This window comes from Cervus canadensis, chromosome 1, assembly GCF_019320065.1.
Source record: "Cervus canadensis isolate Bull #8, Minnesota chromosome 1, ASM1932006v1, whole genome shotgun sequence".
NCBI classification, from domain to species: Eukaryota; Metazoa; Chordata; class Mammalia; order Artiodactyla; family Cervidae; genus Cervus; species Cervus canadensis.
Window position 1 is genome coordinate 66,503,080 of NC_057386.1, and position 16,798 is coordinate 66,519,877.

Sequence of the window (16,798 nt, forward strand, 5' to 3'; positions counted from 1 at the left end):
CGTTTCTCATGATGTACTCTGCATATAAGTTAAATAAGCACAGTGACCATATACAGCCTTAATGAACTCCTTTCCCTATTTGGAACCAGTCTGTTGTTCCATGTCCAGTTCTAACTGTTGCTTCCTGACCTGCATACAGGTTTCTCAAGAGGCAGGTCAGGTGGTCTGGTATTCCCATCTCTTTCAGAATTTTCTACAGTTTATTGTGATCCACACAGTCGAAGGCTTTTGCGTAGTCAATAAAGCAGAAATAGATGTTTTTCTGGAACTCCCTTGCTTTTTCAATGATCCAGCAGATGTTGGCAATTTGATCTCTGGTTCCTCGGCCTTTTCTAAAACCAGCTTGAACATCTGGAAGTTTTCAGTTCACGTATTGCTGAAGCCTGGCTTGGAGAATTTTGAGCATTACTTTACTAGCGTGTGAGGTGAGTGCAATTGTGCGGTAGTTTGAGCATTCTTTGGCATTGCCTTTCTTAGGGATTGGAATGAAAACTGACCTTTTCCAGTCCTGTGGCCACTGCTGAACTTTCTAAATTTGCTGGCTTAATGAGTGCAGCACTTTCCCAGCATCATCTTTCAGGATTTGAAATAGTTCAGCTGGAATTCCATCACATCCACTAGCTTTGTTCGTAGTGCTTTCTAAGGCCCACTTGACTTCATATTCCAGTATGTCTGGCTCTAGGTCAGTGATGACACCATTGTGATTATCTGAGTCGTAAAGATCTTTTTTACACAGTTCTTCTGTGTTTTCTTGCCACCTCTTCTTAATATCTTCTGCTTCTGTTAGGTCCATACCATTTCTGTCCTTTATCGAACCCATCTTTGCCTGAAATGTTCCCTTGGTATCTCTAATTTTCTTGAAGAGATCTCTAGTCTTTCCCATTCTGTTGTTTTCCTCTGTTTCTTTGCATTGATCGCTGAGGAAGGCTTTCTTATCTCTCCTGGCTATTCTTTGGAACTCTGCATTCAAATGGGGATATCTTTCCTTTTCTCCTTTGCTTTTCGCTTCTCTTCTTTTAACAGCTATCTGTAAGGCCTCCTCAGACAACCATTTTGCCTTTTTGCATTTCTTTTCCTTGGGGATGGTCTCCTGTACAATGTCATGAACCTCCATCCATAGTTCATCAGGCTCTCTGTCTATCAGATCTAGTCCCTTAAATCTATTTCTCACTTCTACTGTGTAGTCATAAGGGATTTGATTTAGGTCATACCTGACTGGTCTAGTGGTTTTCCCTACTTTCTTCAGTTTAAGTCTGAATTTGGCAATAAGGAGTTCATTATCTGAGCCACAGTCAGCTCCTGGTCTTGTTTTTGGTGACTGCATAGAGTTTCTCCATCTTCGGCTGCAGTGAATATAATCAATCTGAGTTTTGTGTTGACCATCTGGTGATGTCTATGTGTAGAGTCTTCTCTTGTGTTGTTAGAAGAGGGTGTTTGCTATGACCAGTTTTTCTCTTTTCAAAGGTCTATTAGCCTTTGCCCTGCTTCATTCTGTACTCCAAGGCCAAATTTGCCTGTTACTCCAGGTGTTTCTTGACTTCCTACTTTTGCATTGCAGTCCCCTATGATGAAAAGGACATCTTTTTGAGTGTTAGTTCTAAAAGGTCCTGTAGGTATTCATAGAACCCTTCAACTTCAGCTTCTTCAGCATTACTGGTTGGGGCATAGGCTTGGATTACCGTGATATTGAATGGTTTGCCTTGGAAACGAACAGAGATCATTCTGTCGTTTTTGAGATTGCATCCAAGTGCTGCATTTCAGACTCTTTTGTTGACCATGATGGCTACTCTATTTCTTCTAAGGGATTCCTGCCCACAGTAGTAGATATAATGGACCAAACTATGATGGAAGTAATGAAGGTAATGTGGACCTCCTTCAAAAGATCCCATGTGGGACCTGCCTCCTGTAGTGTCACTCAAAGGCATTTACCGTAGAGCAATTAAAATATGTGTATTCATGCAGTGCCCTATTCACAAATGTTGATACAGCTATGACAAAAAGAATTGGGACTAGCCAACATGGTCATCTGCTAGTGAATGAACGAATTATAGTATGTTCATCCATACAACAGGATATAATGTTCAGCAATAAAGAGGAACAATCTCCAATACACAGAATCATGTGAAAGAATTTTAAAAGTATGATGGTATCAGAAGAAACCACCTAATCAAAAAATTGATAGAAGACCTAAAGAGACATTTCTCCAGAGAAGACACACAGGTGGCCAAGAGGTACACGAAAAGATGTTCATCATGGCTATTAGAAAAATGGAAATCAAAGGTATAATGAGGTCTCACGTCACACTGGTCAGAATGGCCATCTTCAAAAAGTCCCCAAACAGTACATGTCGGAGAGGAGGTGGAGAGATGGGAACACTCCTATACTGTTGGTGGGAATGTAAAGTGGCACAGCTTCTATAGAGAACAGTATGGAGGTTCCTTAAAAACCTAAATATAGAGCTATCATATGGCCCTGCATTCCTACTCCTGGGCATATCTCTAGAGAAAAACATGATATGAAAGTATACATGCACCCCAGTGTTCATTGCAAAAGTGTTCATGGAAGCAACCTGAATATACATTGGCAGAGGTGTGGTAAAGAAGACGTGGTACCTGTGTACAATGGAGTATTATTCAGCCATTGAAAAGAGTGAAATAATGCCATTTTCAGCACCATGCATGGACCTAGAGAGTGTCATACTGAGTAAGTCAGACAGGAAGGAGAAATTTATTCTGTAACAACTCCTATAACATGAAAGTGAAAGTTGCTCAGACTTGTCCAAGTCTTCTCACCCCCTTGGACTCTATAGTACATGGAATTCCCTAGGCCAGAAAACTGGAGTGGGTAGCCTTTCCCTTCTCCAGGGGTTCTTCCAAACCCAGGGATCAAACCCAGGTCTCTCACGTTGCGGGCAGATTCTTTACCAGCTGATCCACCAGGGAAGCCCAAGAATACTGGAATGGGTAGCCTATCCCTTTTCTAGTGGATCTTCCTCACCCAGGAATCGAACCAGGGTCTCCTGCATTTCAGACAGATTCTTTGCCAACTGAGCATCAGGGAGGCCCGACATCCCCTGTGTGTGGAATCTAAAAAGAGATGATATAAATGAACTTACTGACAAAGCAGAAAGATTCACAGACTTAGAGAATGAACTTACGGTTCCGAGGGGCAGGACGGGGGGCTGGAACAGATCCCGAGTTTCGCGTGGACATGTACACACTGGTATGTGCAAAGTGGGTAACCGGCAGAGCCCTGTGTACAGCTCATGGAATGTGGCGACGTCGTGGGGCAGCCCTGAGGGAAGGGGAGTTCGGGGGAGAATGGATACCCTGATGTGTATGGCTGGGTCCCTTTGTTGTCCACCTGAAACTGTCATAAATTGTTAGTCAGCTGCATCCCAATACAAAATAAAGAAGTTTACAGTAAAAAGTATGGTGCTAGGTGAAAGAAGCAGACTGTTTGTATAGTGTGATTGTGTACTGTATACAGTGTGTACAGTGCGATTCCACTTATGTGACATTTTGGAAAAATAAAACTCCTTGGACAAAAATCAGATCAATGGTTTCAAGAGACTGAAATTGAAAAGGGGCTATTAGTTACAAAAGAGTGTGAGGGAACTCTTTGATAACATGGAAATATTTCCCGTCTGGACTATTGTGATGTTACCCGAGTGTATGTGTTTGGCAAAACTCATTGCGTTGTACACCTAAAAAGGATGACTTTTACACAGTCTACACACATTCACTTGTAAGCAAACATTAATAGCAGTGTTATTCATGTAGTCCCCAGTTGAAACATTTCTAGTCCATCAACTGTAAATGGATCAGTAGATTGTAGTACATCCATGCAATGAGATGGTATACAAAAGTTATTTACAAAACAGCAACACAGACTCAAAAACATAAAAAGCAAACTTTTGGTTACCAAAACAGAAAGGTGAAGGGGGATAAATTTGGAGCGTGAGAGTGACAGATTCACACTACTATATGTAAAATAAACAACAGATTTATTGTGCATCACAGATAGCTGTGTTCAATATCTTATACTAACATATAGTGGAAAATAATATGGAAAATATTTACATATGTATAACTGAATCACATTGCTGTATGCCTGAAACTAACCCAATATTGTAAGTTAACTACACTTCAATTAAAGAAAAAGTATCAGCCATTATCTCAACATTATAGAATTTAAGGTTTCGACTTATCTACTTCCAAAATCTTTATTTTTCCAATTCATAAAAATGCAGATGTGCTACTTTTATTATCTAATTAAAAGATATAAAGCAAATTTAAAAAGAAATAAAAAGGAATTGACCATTGATACGTGCAGCACCACAGGTGAATCTCAAAGGCATTATGCTGAGGAAACAACATTAAGCACTGTGTGCTACGTACATCATGGCCATCATGGGCTATGATTCTACTTACATGAGATGATTGAGAAAAATGTGAAATTATATGATTCTATCTATATGAAATTATTGTAAAAACAAAACCACATAGTGACAGAAAGCAGATCATTGGTTACCAGGAGCCAGGAACTAGGACAAAGGACTTAGCTTTTTGGAGTGTTTCTGTGTTGATTGGTTACAGAAACAGGTACATTCTAAAGTTATTAAACCGTACACTTAAATTTGGTAGATGTTATTTTATGTTTTACCCAGCAAAGATCAGTGAAAAACAGGCTCTGCATGTTTAAAATACCTAAGTTACAGAAGTGCTTATTTTGTACCCATTTTCAAATGTACCATCACTTAATATGTATAATAAATCATTAAACTTTTTATCATTTTGATGAAAATGATTAGACTTTGCTTTATTATATTTGTTTTAATTTTTTCTGTTGATGTCAATATCAAATCCATACATTAAGGATTTTGCATACAATATATTTGATTAAAACTTGTGTCTTTCACCTCCAGTAAATCAGAGTTCGAATATTAATTTTGTATATACATGTGGAGTTAATAACTAGCATTTATATTGTTCAAAGTAACTTAATAACTATTTGAAAGGAATGTTAAAATGCCAAAGAATCTCTCACAGTACAGGGGATTGGAAGAGTATCAGGTTATATCTCTCTTTCCTATGTGCTAGCCAGTTGTCTGTATTTAAAAAGCAGACTCATTACCTGTTTTATTTCTTAGTAGTTGTTAATTTTCATCAATACAATTCAGTTAGCTAATTTAAGAACTAGGAAGAGACTTAACCCCAGTATTTTTATATTAATTGAAATGCATTAGCAGTAGAAACTTGCAGTTTACTTTTAACATACCTAATTTTGTATTGATTTGGGCTATTTTTGATTAGTGTTTATTCAGGTTTTTTAGTTACTATCTTCTTATAAATGCAACTGATATAGAATCAACAGATAATAGCCAAAATATCAGTAGGAGCTGTAGTCATCCTGTGCTAGAGGACTTTCTAAGCTGATACACTCCCATGCCCCGAAGCAGTAGGACTCTGGTCTGTGCCAAGTCTGCCTCGCCATAGGCTACTTTTGAGTGAGTTCATGACTTTGATCAATTGATCCTAGATAGAGGGAGGTAGAAGCCCCAATGTCTTCTTATGACCTGCGCTTGATAGTCACAAGCCATCATTTCTGCTACATCTTATTTGTTTCAGGAGAGTTATTAAATACAGCCCAGGCTCCTTGGCAGGAGTATGGAGTTCCTTCTCTTTAAGAGAAAATAGCAGAGAATTTGTGGACATGTAACAGGTTAGAACTTTTCAAAGCTGATTCTTTGAAAAGCTCAATAAAATTGACATACTTTGCCTAACTATGAACAAAAGAGGTAACATGAATTACCAAAGTCAGAAATGAAAGAAGGGACTGCACTGCTGACCATGTAGAAATTAAAAACATTAGTAGGAAATACCAGCTTACAAATTAAGACAATTGAGATGAGATGGACAAGTTCCTGGACAGTCAGAACTGTCAAAAGTTACTCAAGAAGAAATTAAAACTCTGAATAGACCTGTGACAGATCCATTGGATTAGAATTCAAAAATCTTACCAAAGAGTCAAGGCCCAGATGGGCTAACTGATGAATCTTATTAAATAGATAAATTAGAAAAATACTATCCCTTCACAAACTCATTCAGAAGATAACAGGAAGAAGCACTTACCAACTCATTCTGTGAGGCCATCTTTTCCCTAGTATCAATGCCAGGCAAAGACGTCACAAGAAAAAACTATAGACTGATAACCCTAATGCACATATACAAAAATGCTTTATAAAATATTGCCAAACCAAATCAATATACAAAAGGATTGTATATATATACAATATAGAAATATATACAAAACCAATATACAAAAAGGATTATGAAGTAGCCATATGGGTTTTATCCCAAGAACTCAAATTGGTTTAAATCTGATCATCAGTATCATGCACATAGTTAATAGAATACAGGATAAACAGGTAAGTAGCAGCCACCAAAAAGTCCCATACTTTTCCCATGCTTTCCCATACTACACTGTGCTTAATGTGTAAAGACTGAAGGCTTTGCCCCTAAGGTCAGGAAAGCTAGAATGTCTTCCATTCTCACCACTTCTATTAACATTACATTGGGGATTTCAGCCTGTATGCTAAGAAAGGAAGGGATGGAGGGAAAAATCAAAGGCATCCAGATTAGAAATGTCTTTTTCCTTGATGACCAAAACATGTACAGTTGTTACAATGAAAAGTGTAAAACAAATGGCTATTAGAAATTGAAGACAACATCAATAAATGGAAACATTCCATATTCATGAATCAGAAGGTTTAGTACAAAGATCTCAATTCTCCCCAGATCTATAAATTTAGTACAATCCCTTTCAAAATTTAATACACTTTTTGGGAGGAATTCAGCTGAAATACAATGGATCTAGATTTGCCAGGACAATTTTGAAAAAGAACAAAATTAGAAAAACTATCTGATTTCAAAACTTACCGTAAAACCACAATAATCAAAATGTGTGCTATTTATCCAATGATAGGCATATAAATTAATGAAACTACATTAAGAATAAAGAAAATAAACCCTTGCATTTATGGTCAGTTGCTTTTTAACAAAGTTGCCAACACAATTCAATGAAGAAAGGGTAATCTTTAAATAAATATTACTATAATGATTGGAAAATCACATGCAAGAAAATGAACATCAACATTTACCACACACTGTTCATAAGAATTAGAAAATGGATTTAATCAAAATTTAAAATGTTTGTGCTTTAAATACATCACTTAAGTATATGAAAAGATATGCCACAGACTGAGAAAATTTTTGTACATCATGTATCTCATAAAGGAACTGTGTGCAGAATGTATAGAGACCTTTTACAACACAATATAGGATGAAAGAAGCCACCCAGTTAATGAAGAAAAGATCTGAATAGTAATTTCCTCAAAGAAAATAAATGGCTAAGTAGCACATGAAAAGAAATTCAACAGTGTACATTAAAATTATAAGGTATCAGTTTACCTTATCAGATTATAGTATAGCTATAATCAAAATTACATACAATAGTAAGTTTTGGCAGAGATGTGGAAAAATTCAAACATCATGCATTGTTTGTTGAAATGTATAATGGAAAACCATTTGGCAGTTTCTCAGAAAGTTAAAGTCAGCGTACAGCCCAGCAGTTTCACTCCTAGTAATCTACCCCAAAGAAATACAACCATATGTTTATCAAAGACATGTACATGAATGTTCCTAGTAGCATTTTTCATAATAACTAAAAAGTGAAATAATTTAAATGTCCATCAGTGGGTGAATGAATTTTTAAAATGTGGTGTATTCTATATTCATACAATGGAATACTACTTAGCAATCAAAAGAAATGAACTGCTTATACATGTTGCCACAGTGATGAATCTGAAAAACATGGTTACTGAAAGAAGCCTAATGCAAAAGATTACATGATGTCTGATTCCATTTGTCTGAAATGTTCAGAGAAGGTTAGTTCATACAAAGCAGATTGATAGTTGCCTAGAGCTAGGGGTAGAATTAAGCAATAGTTCCAGATAGGTACAAGGCAAGTTTCTGTGGTAATTAAAATGTTCCAAAATACATTGTGGTGATAACTGCACAACTCTAGAAATTTACTTTAAAACGTTGAATGGTACACTTACATGCATAAATTTTATGATATGTAAATTACACCATTGTAAATTAAGCTTGAAAAAAAATAGGTATCTTGTCCTTAGTGGTAGGAAGAACTATGACAGCATACTTCTCTGAGATTCTGAGCTCCAAATGTAGTATTTAATCCTGCCACCTATTTCCCACTGCTACTTAGTATTGGTCAGTTATGTCCTTTTTTATTTATATTACATTAAGAAAATAGAAAACTTTGTATATTGTTAGAGTATATAAAAAAATAGTTTCCCTTACCTTTATCCCAACCCATGAATAGACACCTGAAGAGTGGATCCTCTTTCCTCTGTTACAATAGATATGAAAAACGTGATGTTTAAATTAATAATGTACAAATATGTTATTTTTAAGAGATGACTATAAAAACTGATAAAGATGTGACTACAATTTTATATGTATTTCTTAGTAACTATAATAGCTCTTATACCAGTAAAGTAGTAAATTATTAATCATACTGTTATTAATCAATTTATAGAGCTAGATATTATAATGGTTTTGTAATGACAGCTTACCTTAATGAATAGAACATGGATAATAGACCTGTGACTTATCCACATCATTTGTTTAAGCATTAATTGTAGATTGAAACACCTCTAGCATTCATTAGTATAAATACATCAATTTGAATGAGCCCAGAAGTCATGATTTATTATTGAAATAACTAATCTTAAGTTTAAATTGATTCCACATCAAATTCTTTTTCTTGCAGGCGTATCTCATTAGCTAGTCCACGTCAACTTTTTAAAGCTTCTAATATGACGCAGCGATGGCAACACAGGGAGATTTCAAACTTTGAGTACTTGATGTTTCTCAACACAATAGCAGGTAATTTAAGCCCATATGTTGATTTATTTCAAATAATGAGTTATTAATTAGATTATTTGAGTATTCATATGAATGGAGTCATTCTATGTAAAGCTGAAAGCATAAGCAACATACAAAGATGAGAAGAAATGATATATAGCTAAAGAATGATTATTAGTATGTTCTGTGTGTACATGTATTCATAAAGGTTTGATGAAAATGAAAACTAAAAAGATTGTGTGGAGACATTCATTATGAAAGATTTTCTCTCAATTTGAGAGATTAGCAGTCAATCACGGGGAAGTTTTTCAAAGTTTCTGAACAAATGAGCAATATCAGAGCTGTATGAAAAGTTGGAATCAATATGAAGGATAAAGAGGGGTGCAGAGAGTCTAGGTAGAGAGCAAAAGTTAGGAGGCAGTTACACATAAAAAGTAACGAAGGCCTGCGTTAGAGAGGTGACAGTAGGAATTAAAACAAAGGATTAATTCCAGTTTTTCCTATGTTGGGTACATATATATTTATAATTGTTATATCTTCTTCTTGGTAAAAACTGAAATAAGTCAATCTAGACAACTTTCAAAAGATAAAGTCATTCACATTTTGTATAATTCAAAACCTTAAATATACATCAATTCTGGTAAAAAAAAAAAAAAAGGATTAGATAACACAAGAATTTACAAGGTACACACCATCTGCCATCCAGCAGACTGAATGCTGGAGTAAATGAGAAGAAAGTGTCAGAAAAGACTTCCAGGCTTCTGTTCTAAATCATGGGGGAAACCTTGGCGCTATTAAAGGAAAAAGAAGGAAAAAATTTGATCTAGAGAAAGATGATGATTTTACTGTCCTAGCAAGGCATACAATATATCAAAAAGAGATGCTGGAGTATAGAGGACATTTGGAACTTAGAGAAAGGACATTGGGTTTCATCTGCATAGAGAGATGCATAGAGACTAATCACCACGAGATAGAGATGAGATTACCAAGACAGATGATGCAGAAAGCAGTGAGATAAGGTCTGGGGACTGCTCTGGAGCAGGACAAAAAGCAAGAGGAAAGTTGTTAAAGAAGAGAAAAGGATCAGTGATCCCAGAAATTGTAGACTTAGTAGGAGAACTAAGTTGAAGCAGATGGCTTGAGACACGACGGGAAAGGGAGAGGGAAAAGTGTTGGCCTCTGTATCAAATGTGGTTGGGAGGTGAGGGGGAATTCACAGTGAATACAAGTCATGCCTGAGGCTTTAGTGTCTCAGAACTTACAAGTTACTTTATAGGGGTTCATTTTCAAAATAAAAAAGTTTGAATATAAGGACTGAATGGTTGGAGATTAAATGAGAACCTTAGGTGTAGATTGGACTTTCCTGGTGACTCATATGGTAAAGAATCTGCCTGCAATTCAGGAGACCCCGGTTCAATTCCTGGGTTGGGAACCTGTAGAAGGGATAGGCTACCCACTCCAGTATTCTTGGGCTTCCCTGGTGTCTCAGATGGTAAAGAATCTGCCTGCAGTGGGGGAGACCTGGGTTCGATCCCTGGGCTGGAAAGATCCCCTGGTGGAGGGCATGGCAACTCATTCCAATATCCTTGCCTGGAGAATCCCCGTGGACAGAGGAGCCTGGTGGGCTACAGTCCATGGGGTGGCAAAGAGTTGGACACGACTGAGCGACTGAGCATGGGCATTCAGTAATTATGTATTGAATTTAACTTACTTAACAAGAGTCTGTTGACAGTGAGTAGGTATGTACTCTTTTATTGTAGGTACAATAAACTTAATTATTTAAGCATACAGGATAACAAAGGATTTTATTGTTTACTGTTGATAAGATCTCAATCAGAAGGAGAGAAAAATGCAGGAGAAAAGGGATATCAAAATAGGCTGCTTTTTGCTATTAAGTTCGTTTATTTTTTCTGGGAGAAATTAAAACTGACAGAAATATGAAGTGTGATAATTACATCTGAATTAAAATTATCTTATTATTCATATTTTGTAAGACTGTTTCCACTTCAGTCAAGGAAGAACTCTGTTACTCTAATAGGCGTCAAGCTCATGATGAATAGAATGAAATAAAATGTTAAAAACATCAAATCATGAGGAAGGCTTAGATACCGAGAATCTGTGTGGAGAGCTAGTGTAATATTCAGCTGTATATTGATAAGACATTCGTATATATTTGAGAACTGGAAAAGAAAGAAGGGGATAGAATACACTGTAAGAAAGGAATTCAAGCAATATTAATTACTTGTCTCCCTTGTATGTTAGCCATAGAGGTTTGTTCACATTAAATCTAGCTAAATATCGGCTATAGACTAGTGAAATGGTGGAGGCAGCATTTTACTCTGAACAGTGATGTCACCTACTGAGCCTGCCTCCCTCAGTGGTGATATTCAGAAAGCTGCTGTGTCTACATGGATGGGCTACCTCATCCTTTGCCTTATTCATATTGTTAATAGACCTGAATGTGTCATTAAATGTCTTTGATTTAGAAGAAGCATGGATGAGTGTGTGGCATCATTTGGGAATTGAATAAGCAGCCTCGATGATGCTGTGAATTATATTCAAAGGGGCATAGAATTTGAAAGCTTTCACAGGAATTTCAGAGTTATTTAGAATAGCCTCATCATTTTACAGGTGACTAATGAATGCCCACAGGGGTTAAGTCATTTGAACTCGGTTGATTAGTTCATTGGTTGATTGGTTAGTTAATTAATGGCAGAGAAAGGATTCAGGTTTTGAAAAACTCTTATGTGATAGGAAATTGTTTTTTAAATTCTTAGTGAAGATTATCTTATTTGGTTTCAATTAATAAAAAATACTTGTGGAATTTATAGGAACATCAGCATGGGTACAGCGTATCTAGACTTAATATAGTTCAACCATTACAAGTTCCATGATTTGCGGCAAGTTACATAAACCTTTGTGCCTCAATTTTCTATTTGTAAAATGGGGTGATCCTAATTTCAAAATTATTGTGAAAATTAAGTGAAATAATGAATAAATGATAGCACTGGGAACAATGTTTTGCACTCAGAAATTGTTGTTCTTGTTATTTTTAATAAGATATATTCTGGAATGTTTATCATCTCATTATTCTAAATTAAGAATGCCTTTTTCCCCTCTTCCAGGACGGACTTACAATGACTTAAATCAGTATCCTGTGTTTCCATGGGTCATTACTAATTATGAATCAGAAGAACTGGATCTTACTTTGCCAAGTAACTTCAGAGATTTGTCCAAGGTAATTTCTTAGTTCATCTGAAATACTGGTGTAAAATATTATATATTATTTTGCATATAAAAATAAATCTGATTATTTTCACAACACTTAAACTTTTTAATATTATAACTTTAATATATTTATCTTTTAAATGTATTTTCATTATTCTCAAATTTAAAACAGAAATTTAATATGCATGTTAAGCTTGATGGCAATTAAAATATTTTGAATTCCACACATTCAGTGCTTAAACCTTTCTTGGCTTATCGTTGAGTACGGAATGATTCTCTCTCATCTCCACACCTTGCTTCCTCTGCCTTGGACATTCGTCTCTCTGCTCTGTGAATGGCTGACCCTCTCCGTCCTGCAGGAACACTACCTTATAGAGACTGTTACTGATCCCTTCCTCCCTGTCAAAGCATCCAAATTGACCTGCATTTCACATGTTCTTCTACCTCATCGTTTTGGTTCTTCTTGTGTCATTTTTCACCATTATTTCCCTCTTGCCAAGTATAGAGCGTGCCATTCAATAAATGTATTAAATGAATTAAATAATAAAATATACATGACATTTCCTCCAAGTTCTAAAAAATTAATTTTAACTGTATTACATTTTAAAATGTGAAACACATAAATAAAAAAACAAAAACTACCCCTAATTTATCACATATCAATAAGTAATAATTACCTTATATTATACACAATGGTTATTATATAAACATTTCTCATATCTTCAAGTATCATTAAGAATTTTCCTTTTCTGTCATAAATTATCAATAAATGGAATATCCTGAATCATTTTGTGGTTAAAAAATGAGGTTATATGCCTCTTTTTTTCTTTTTAACTTTTTATTATGGAGAATTCCAAACATATACAGAAGTAGACCAAACAGAATAATAATAAGTAGACAAAACAGGTACATTCTCATGTATCAATCACTGTAATTCAGTAATCATCACCTTGTAGTTCCTCTTATTTTATCTACTCTCATTTTCTCTCCCCTTTACCATATTACTTTGAAGCAAATTTCAGACATCATATCATTCCATTCATAAATATGTCAATATATACTTTTAAAAACTTTTCAGAGTACAACCATAATACCATTAGCAAACTTAAAAATATTAACAATACTTTCTTAATGTCATCAAATACCCAGTAGGCTTTCAAAATTGTATTTAGTTTGTTTATTCCAGTCAGGATCCAAACAAGAACCACACATTGCAATTAAGTCTTTATTTATTCTGTGGTGTTCTCTTTCATTTTTTTTTTCCCCGCTGATTTTTTAGTTGAAGAAGTATATTGTCTTGTAGATTTTCTCATAGTGTGGATTTTGCTTATCGCATCTGTGTGTCATAATCTACAGGTTCCTTTGTCTCCTATATTCCTTGTAAATTGGTAGTTGCTTCCAGAGGTTTATAGAATTCAGATTAGCTTTTTTTAGCAAAACTGCTTCATAGGAAACTTTTGCACTCCTGTGTCAAAGGACGTGTACTATATAATTTGCTGTTTTGTAATTTTGTTTGCTCATGTATTTCGGCTGTGCTGAGTCTTCGTTGCTGCGTGGGCTCTTCTCTAGCTGCGGAGCGTAGGGGCTGCTCTTCGTTGTGGGTCGTGGGCTTCTCACTGCAGTGGCGTCTCTTGTGCAGCACGGGCTCTGGGGCACAAGGGCCTCCGTGGCTGAAGCACGTGGCTCAGTCGCTGTGGCTCCCAGGCTCTGGAGCACAGGGAGGACTTGGGCTTAGTTGCCCCACAGCATATGGGACCTTCCTGGACCAGGGATGGAACCTATGTCTCCTGCATTAGGAGGCAGATTCTTCTTCACTGAACCAGCAGGAAAGCCCCTCTAATTTACTTTTCTTTTGTCATATTTAATGCCAGAACTCATTAGTTCAGTAGGCGTTGCACAATCATGGTATTTAAATTCTATCACTTTTATTTCATGTATTATTTGGAACCATTTTCTAAGTGATGACATCCCTTCATCTGTTACTAAGTTTTTCAATGGTACATAACATTGGAAAGGCAGGATAAACATTTCTTTTTATATACCAGTTTTTAAAACAATGAATTGGTTCCCAACACCCTCTAGTGAAACCTAATTAAAAAATATATATCTTTATGAATTTGTACACAAAACTGAAGTGGTTTGATGTTTCAACCCACTACAGTTAGTATGTTCATTGATGATCACTTGTTTCTGCTTTGATCACGAGGAGTTTCTTCAAGTTGTTCCTGCGTTGTTTTGATACAATCTTAGTATGCAAACTTACACGCTCCCTGGTATAACAAGGTGCTTTAGTCTTAACCCTCACATTTTCTGGCCCAGTTCTATTATTTAGTATCATTTATTTCTTTAAGGAACCCTAGCGGGAGCCCTTTTACATGAAAATGTATGTGAAACACATAGTTTGGTCCATTGTGCTTGTTGCTACAGGAGCATGCTCATCACTCAGTCGTGTTCGACTCTGCGGCTGTAGCCTGTCAGGCTCCTCTGTCCACGGGATTTTGCAGGCAAGAGTACTGGAGTGGGTTGCCATTTCCTATTCCAGGGTTGCTGCTGGATTTGTCTTTGTTTCTAGCCCCTTCAGAAAGACCTAGGAAAGAAAAATTAAGATGAAATACATCATGAGTTGAAACTGATTCCTCCAATTAATTTAGGAGCACAAAAAATTTAGAAGCAAAAAATATTCCTTTAATGTAAAAGGAACACTGTACCCCTGCTCCCATCTGTTCAGGCAGTCAGAAAGTCCAGTCTTTTCCCTAAAACTCTTAGAAACTTCTACCAATACCTGAAGAATGTTTATATATTCTACAGATCTAACCTGGAAGTTCTTTGCTGCCTTTCCCCTGCCTGTTCCCCAGGCCTCTGTTGCTCCCTTATCCTTCTAGGTCACTCTGAAGTTCTCAGGACATCAGACTTCTTTCTAAGATTGTAGATACTCCCTTCCCTTAACTCTTTCAAATCCATTTTAGGCTTTAGTGAAGTATTTAAGTAAAGCTTTACTGAGTACCCAATCACATCAGAAGTACAGGCTCTAAGGAATTTATAGTCTCAGTCTGAGGATCACTGCCTACTCTGCAGATTACCACAAGATAGGCTCTAATTTACTTACCATATCCAGTGTCCTCCACGCGGAATCCAAGGATTTCCACTTTTTTGATGTCGGAGGAAGACTGTTCTCTTCTTTGCCTGTCTCAGGTGTACCCTCTTGTTCTGGCTTGATATCATTAGGAATGTCCAGGAGTAACTTCATCTGTATCCGCAGGGTACAGATGCTTCTCCACACAGTCTAGTTGAAGTAGTCACCAGTGGTGTCAGCACGAAGGTCAACATTTTCGTCATGACAAACAATGGTGTTTAGGTCCTAGCCTTTGCCTCTTTGATCAGCACCTCTTCTGCCTCTGCCCCATATCTTTGCTGTAGTCATCTGATCCTATATTGCTTCATGTTCTCATTCACCTTTTGTGCCTTTGCTGTTGCTTTTCTCATCATCAAAAATTTTGTACTTCGGCGGTTCTCTCTATATTCTTTTCTAATGCATTACATAATTTATTATAAATTTACATTTTCTTTTCTGTGTTTCCTATTAAGGGAAATCATTGAATAGGAAAAAATTTTTTTAATTTCTATATTTTTGGTGCCTAGTGTAGTACTTAGAACTAAGAAATTGTTCAGGTCAGTTCATTCGCTCAGTTGTGTCCGACTCTTTGCGACCCCATGAACTGTAGCACGCCAGGCCTCCCTGTCCATCACCAGCTCCCAGAGTTTACCCAACCTCATGTCCATTGAGTCGGAGATGCCATCCAACCATCTCATCCTCTGTTGTCCCCTTCTCCTCCTGCCCTCATCTTTCCCAGCATCAGGGTCTTTTCAAGTAAGTCAGCTCTTTGCATCAGGTGGCCAAAGTATTGGAGTTTCAGGTCCTTCCAATGAACACCCAGGACTGATCTCCTTTAGGATGGACTGGTTGGATCTCCTTGCAGTCCAAGGGACTCTCAAGAGTCTTCTCCAGCATCACAGTTCAAAAGCATCAATTCTTCGGCGCTAAGCTTTCTTTATAGACCAACTCTCACATCCATATATGACTACTGGAAAAACAATAGCCCTGACTACATGGATCTTTTTTGGCAAAGTAATATCTCTGCTTTTTAATATGCTGGCTAGGTTGGTCATAACTTTCCTTTCAAGGAGTAAGCGTCTTTAATTTCATGGCTGCAATCACCATCTGCAGTGATTTTGGGGCCCAAGAGAATAAAGTCAGACACTCTTTCCCGATCTATTTTCCATGAAGTGATGGGACCAGATGCCATGATCTTAGTTTTCTGAATGTTAAGCTTTAAGCCAACTTTTTCACTCTCATCTTTCACTTTCATCAAGAGGCTCTTTAGTTCTTCACTTTCTGCCATAAGGATAGTGTCATCTGCATATCTGAGGTTATTGATATTTCTCCCGGCAATCTTGATTCCAGCTTGTGCTTCATCCAGCCCAGCATTTCTCATGATGTACTCTGTATATAAGTTGAATAAACAGGGTGACAATATACAGCCTTGACATACTCCCTTTCCTATTTGGAACCATTGTGTTGTTCCATGTCCAGTTCTAACTGTTGCTTCCTGACCTGCATA

General features: G+C 36.7%; 1 protein-coding gene across 4 annotated transcripts in view; it reads left to right on the forward strand.

The window, feature by feature from the left end:
- Nucleotides 1-16,798, forward strand: part of LRBA (LPS responsive beige-like anchor protein) — a 725,807-nt gene that overhangs the window by 507,882 nt on the left and 201,127 nt on the right. For all 4 annotated transcript variants that reach the window (XM_043484720.1, XM_043484733.1, XM_043484732.1 and 1 more), the window contains exons 43-44: nucleotides 8,857-8,972; nucleotides 12,077-12,189. In XM_043484720.1, the coding sequence (XP_043340655.1) occupies nucleotides 8,857-8,972; nucleotides 12,077-12,189 (229 nt within the window). The remainder of the gene's footprint in view (nucleotides 1-8,856; nucleotides 8,973-12,076; nucleotides 12,190-16,798) is intronic.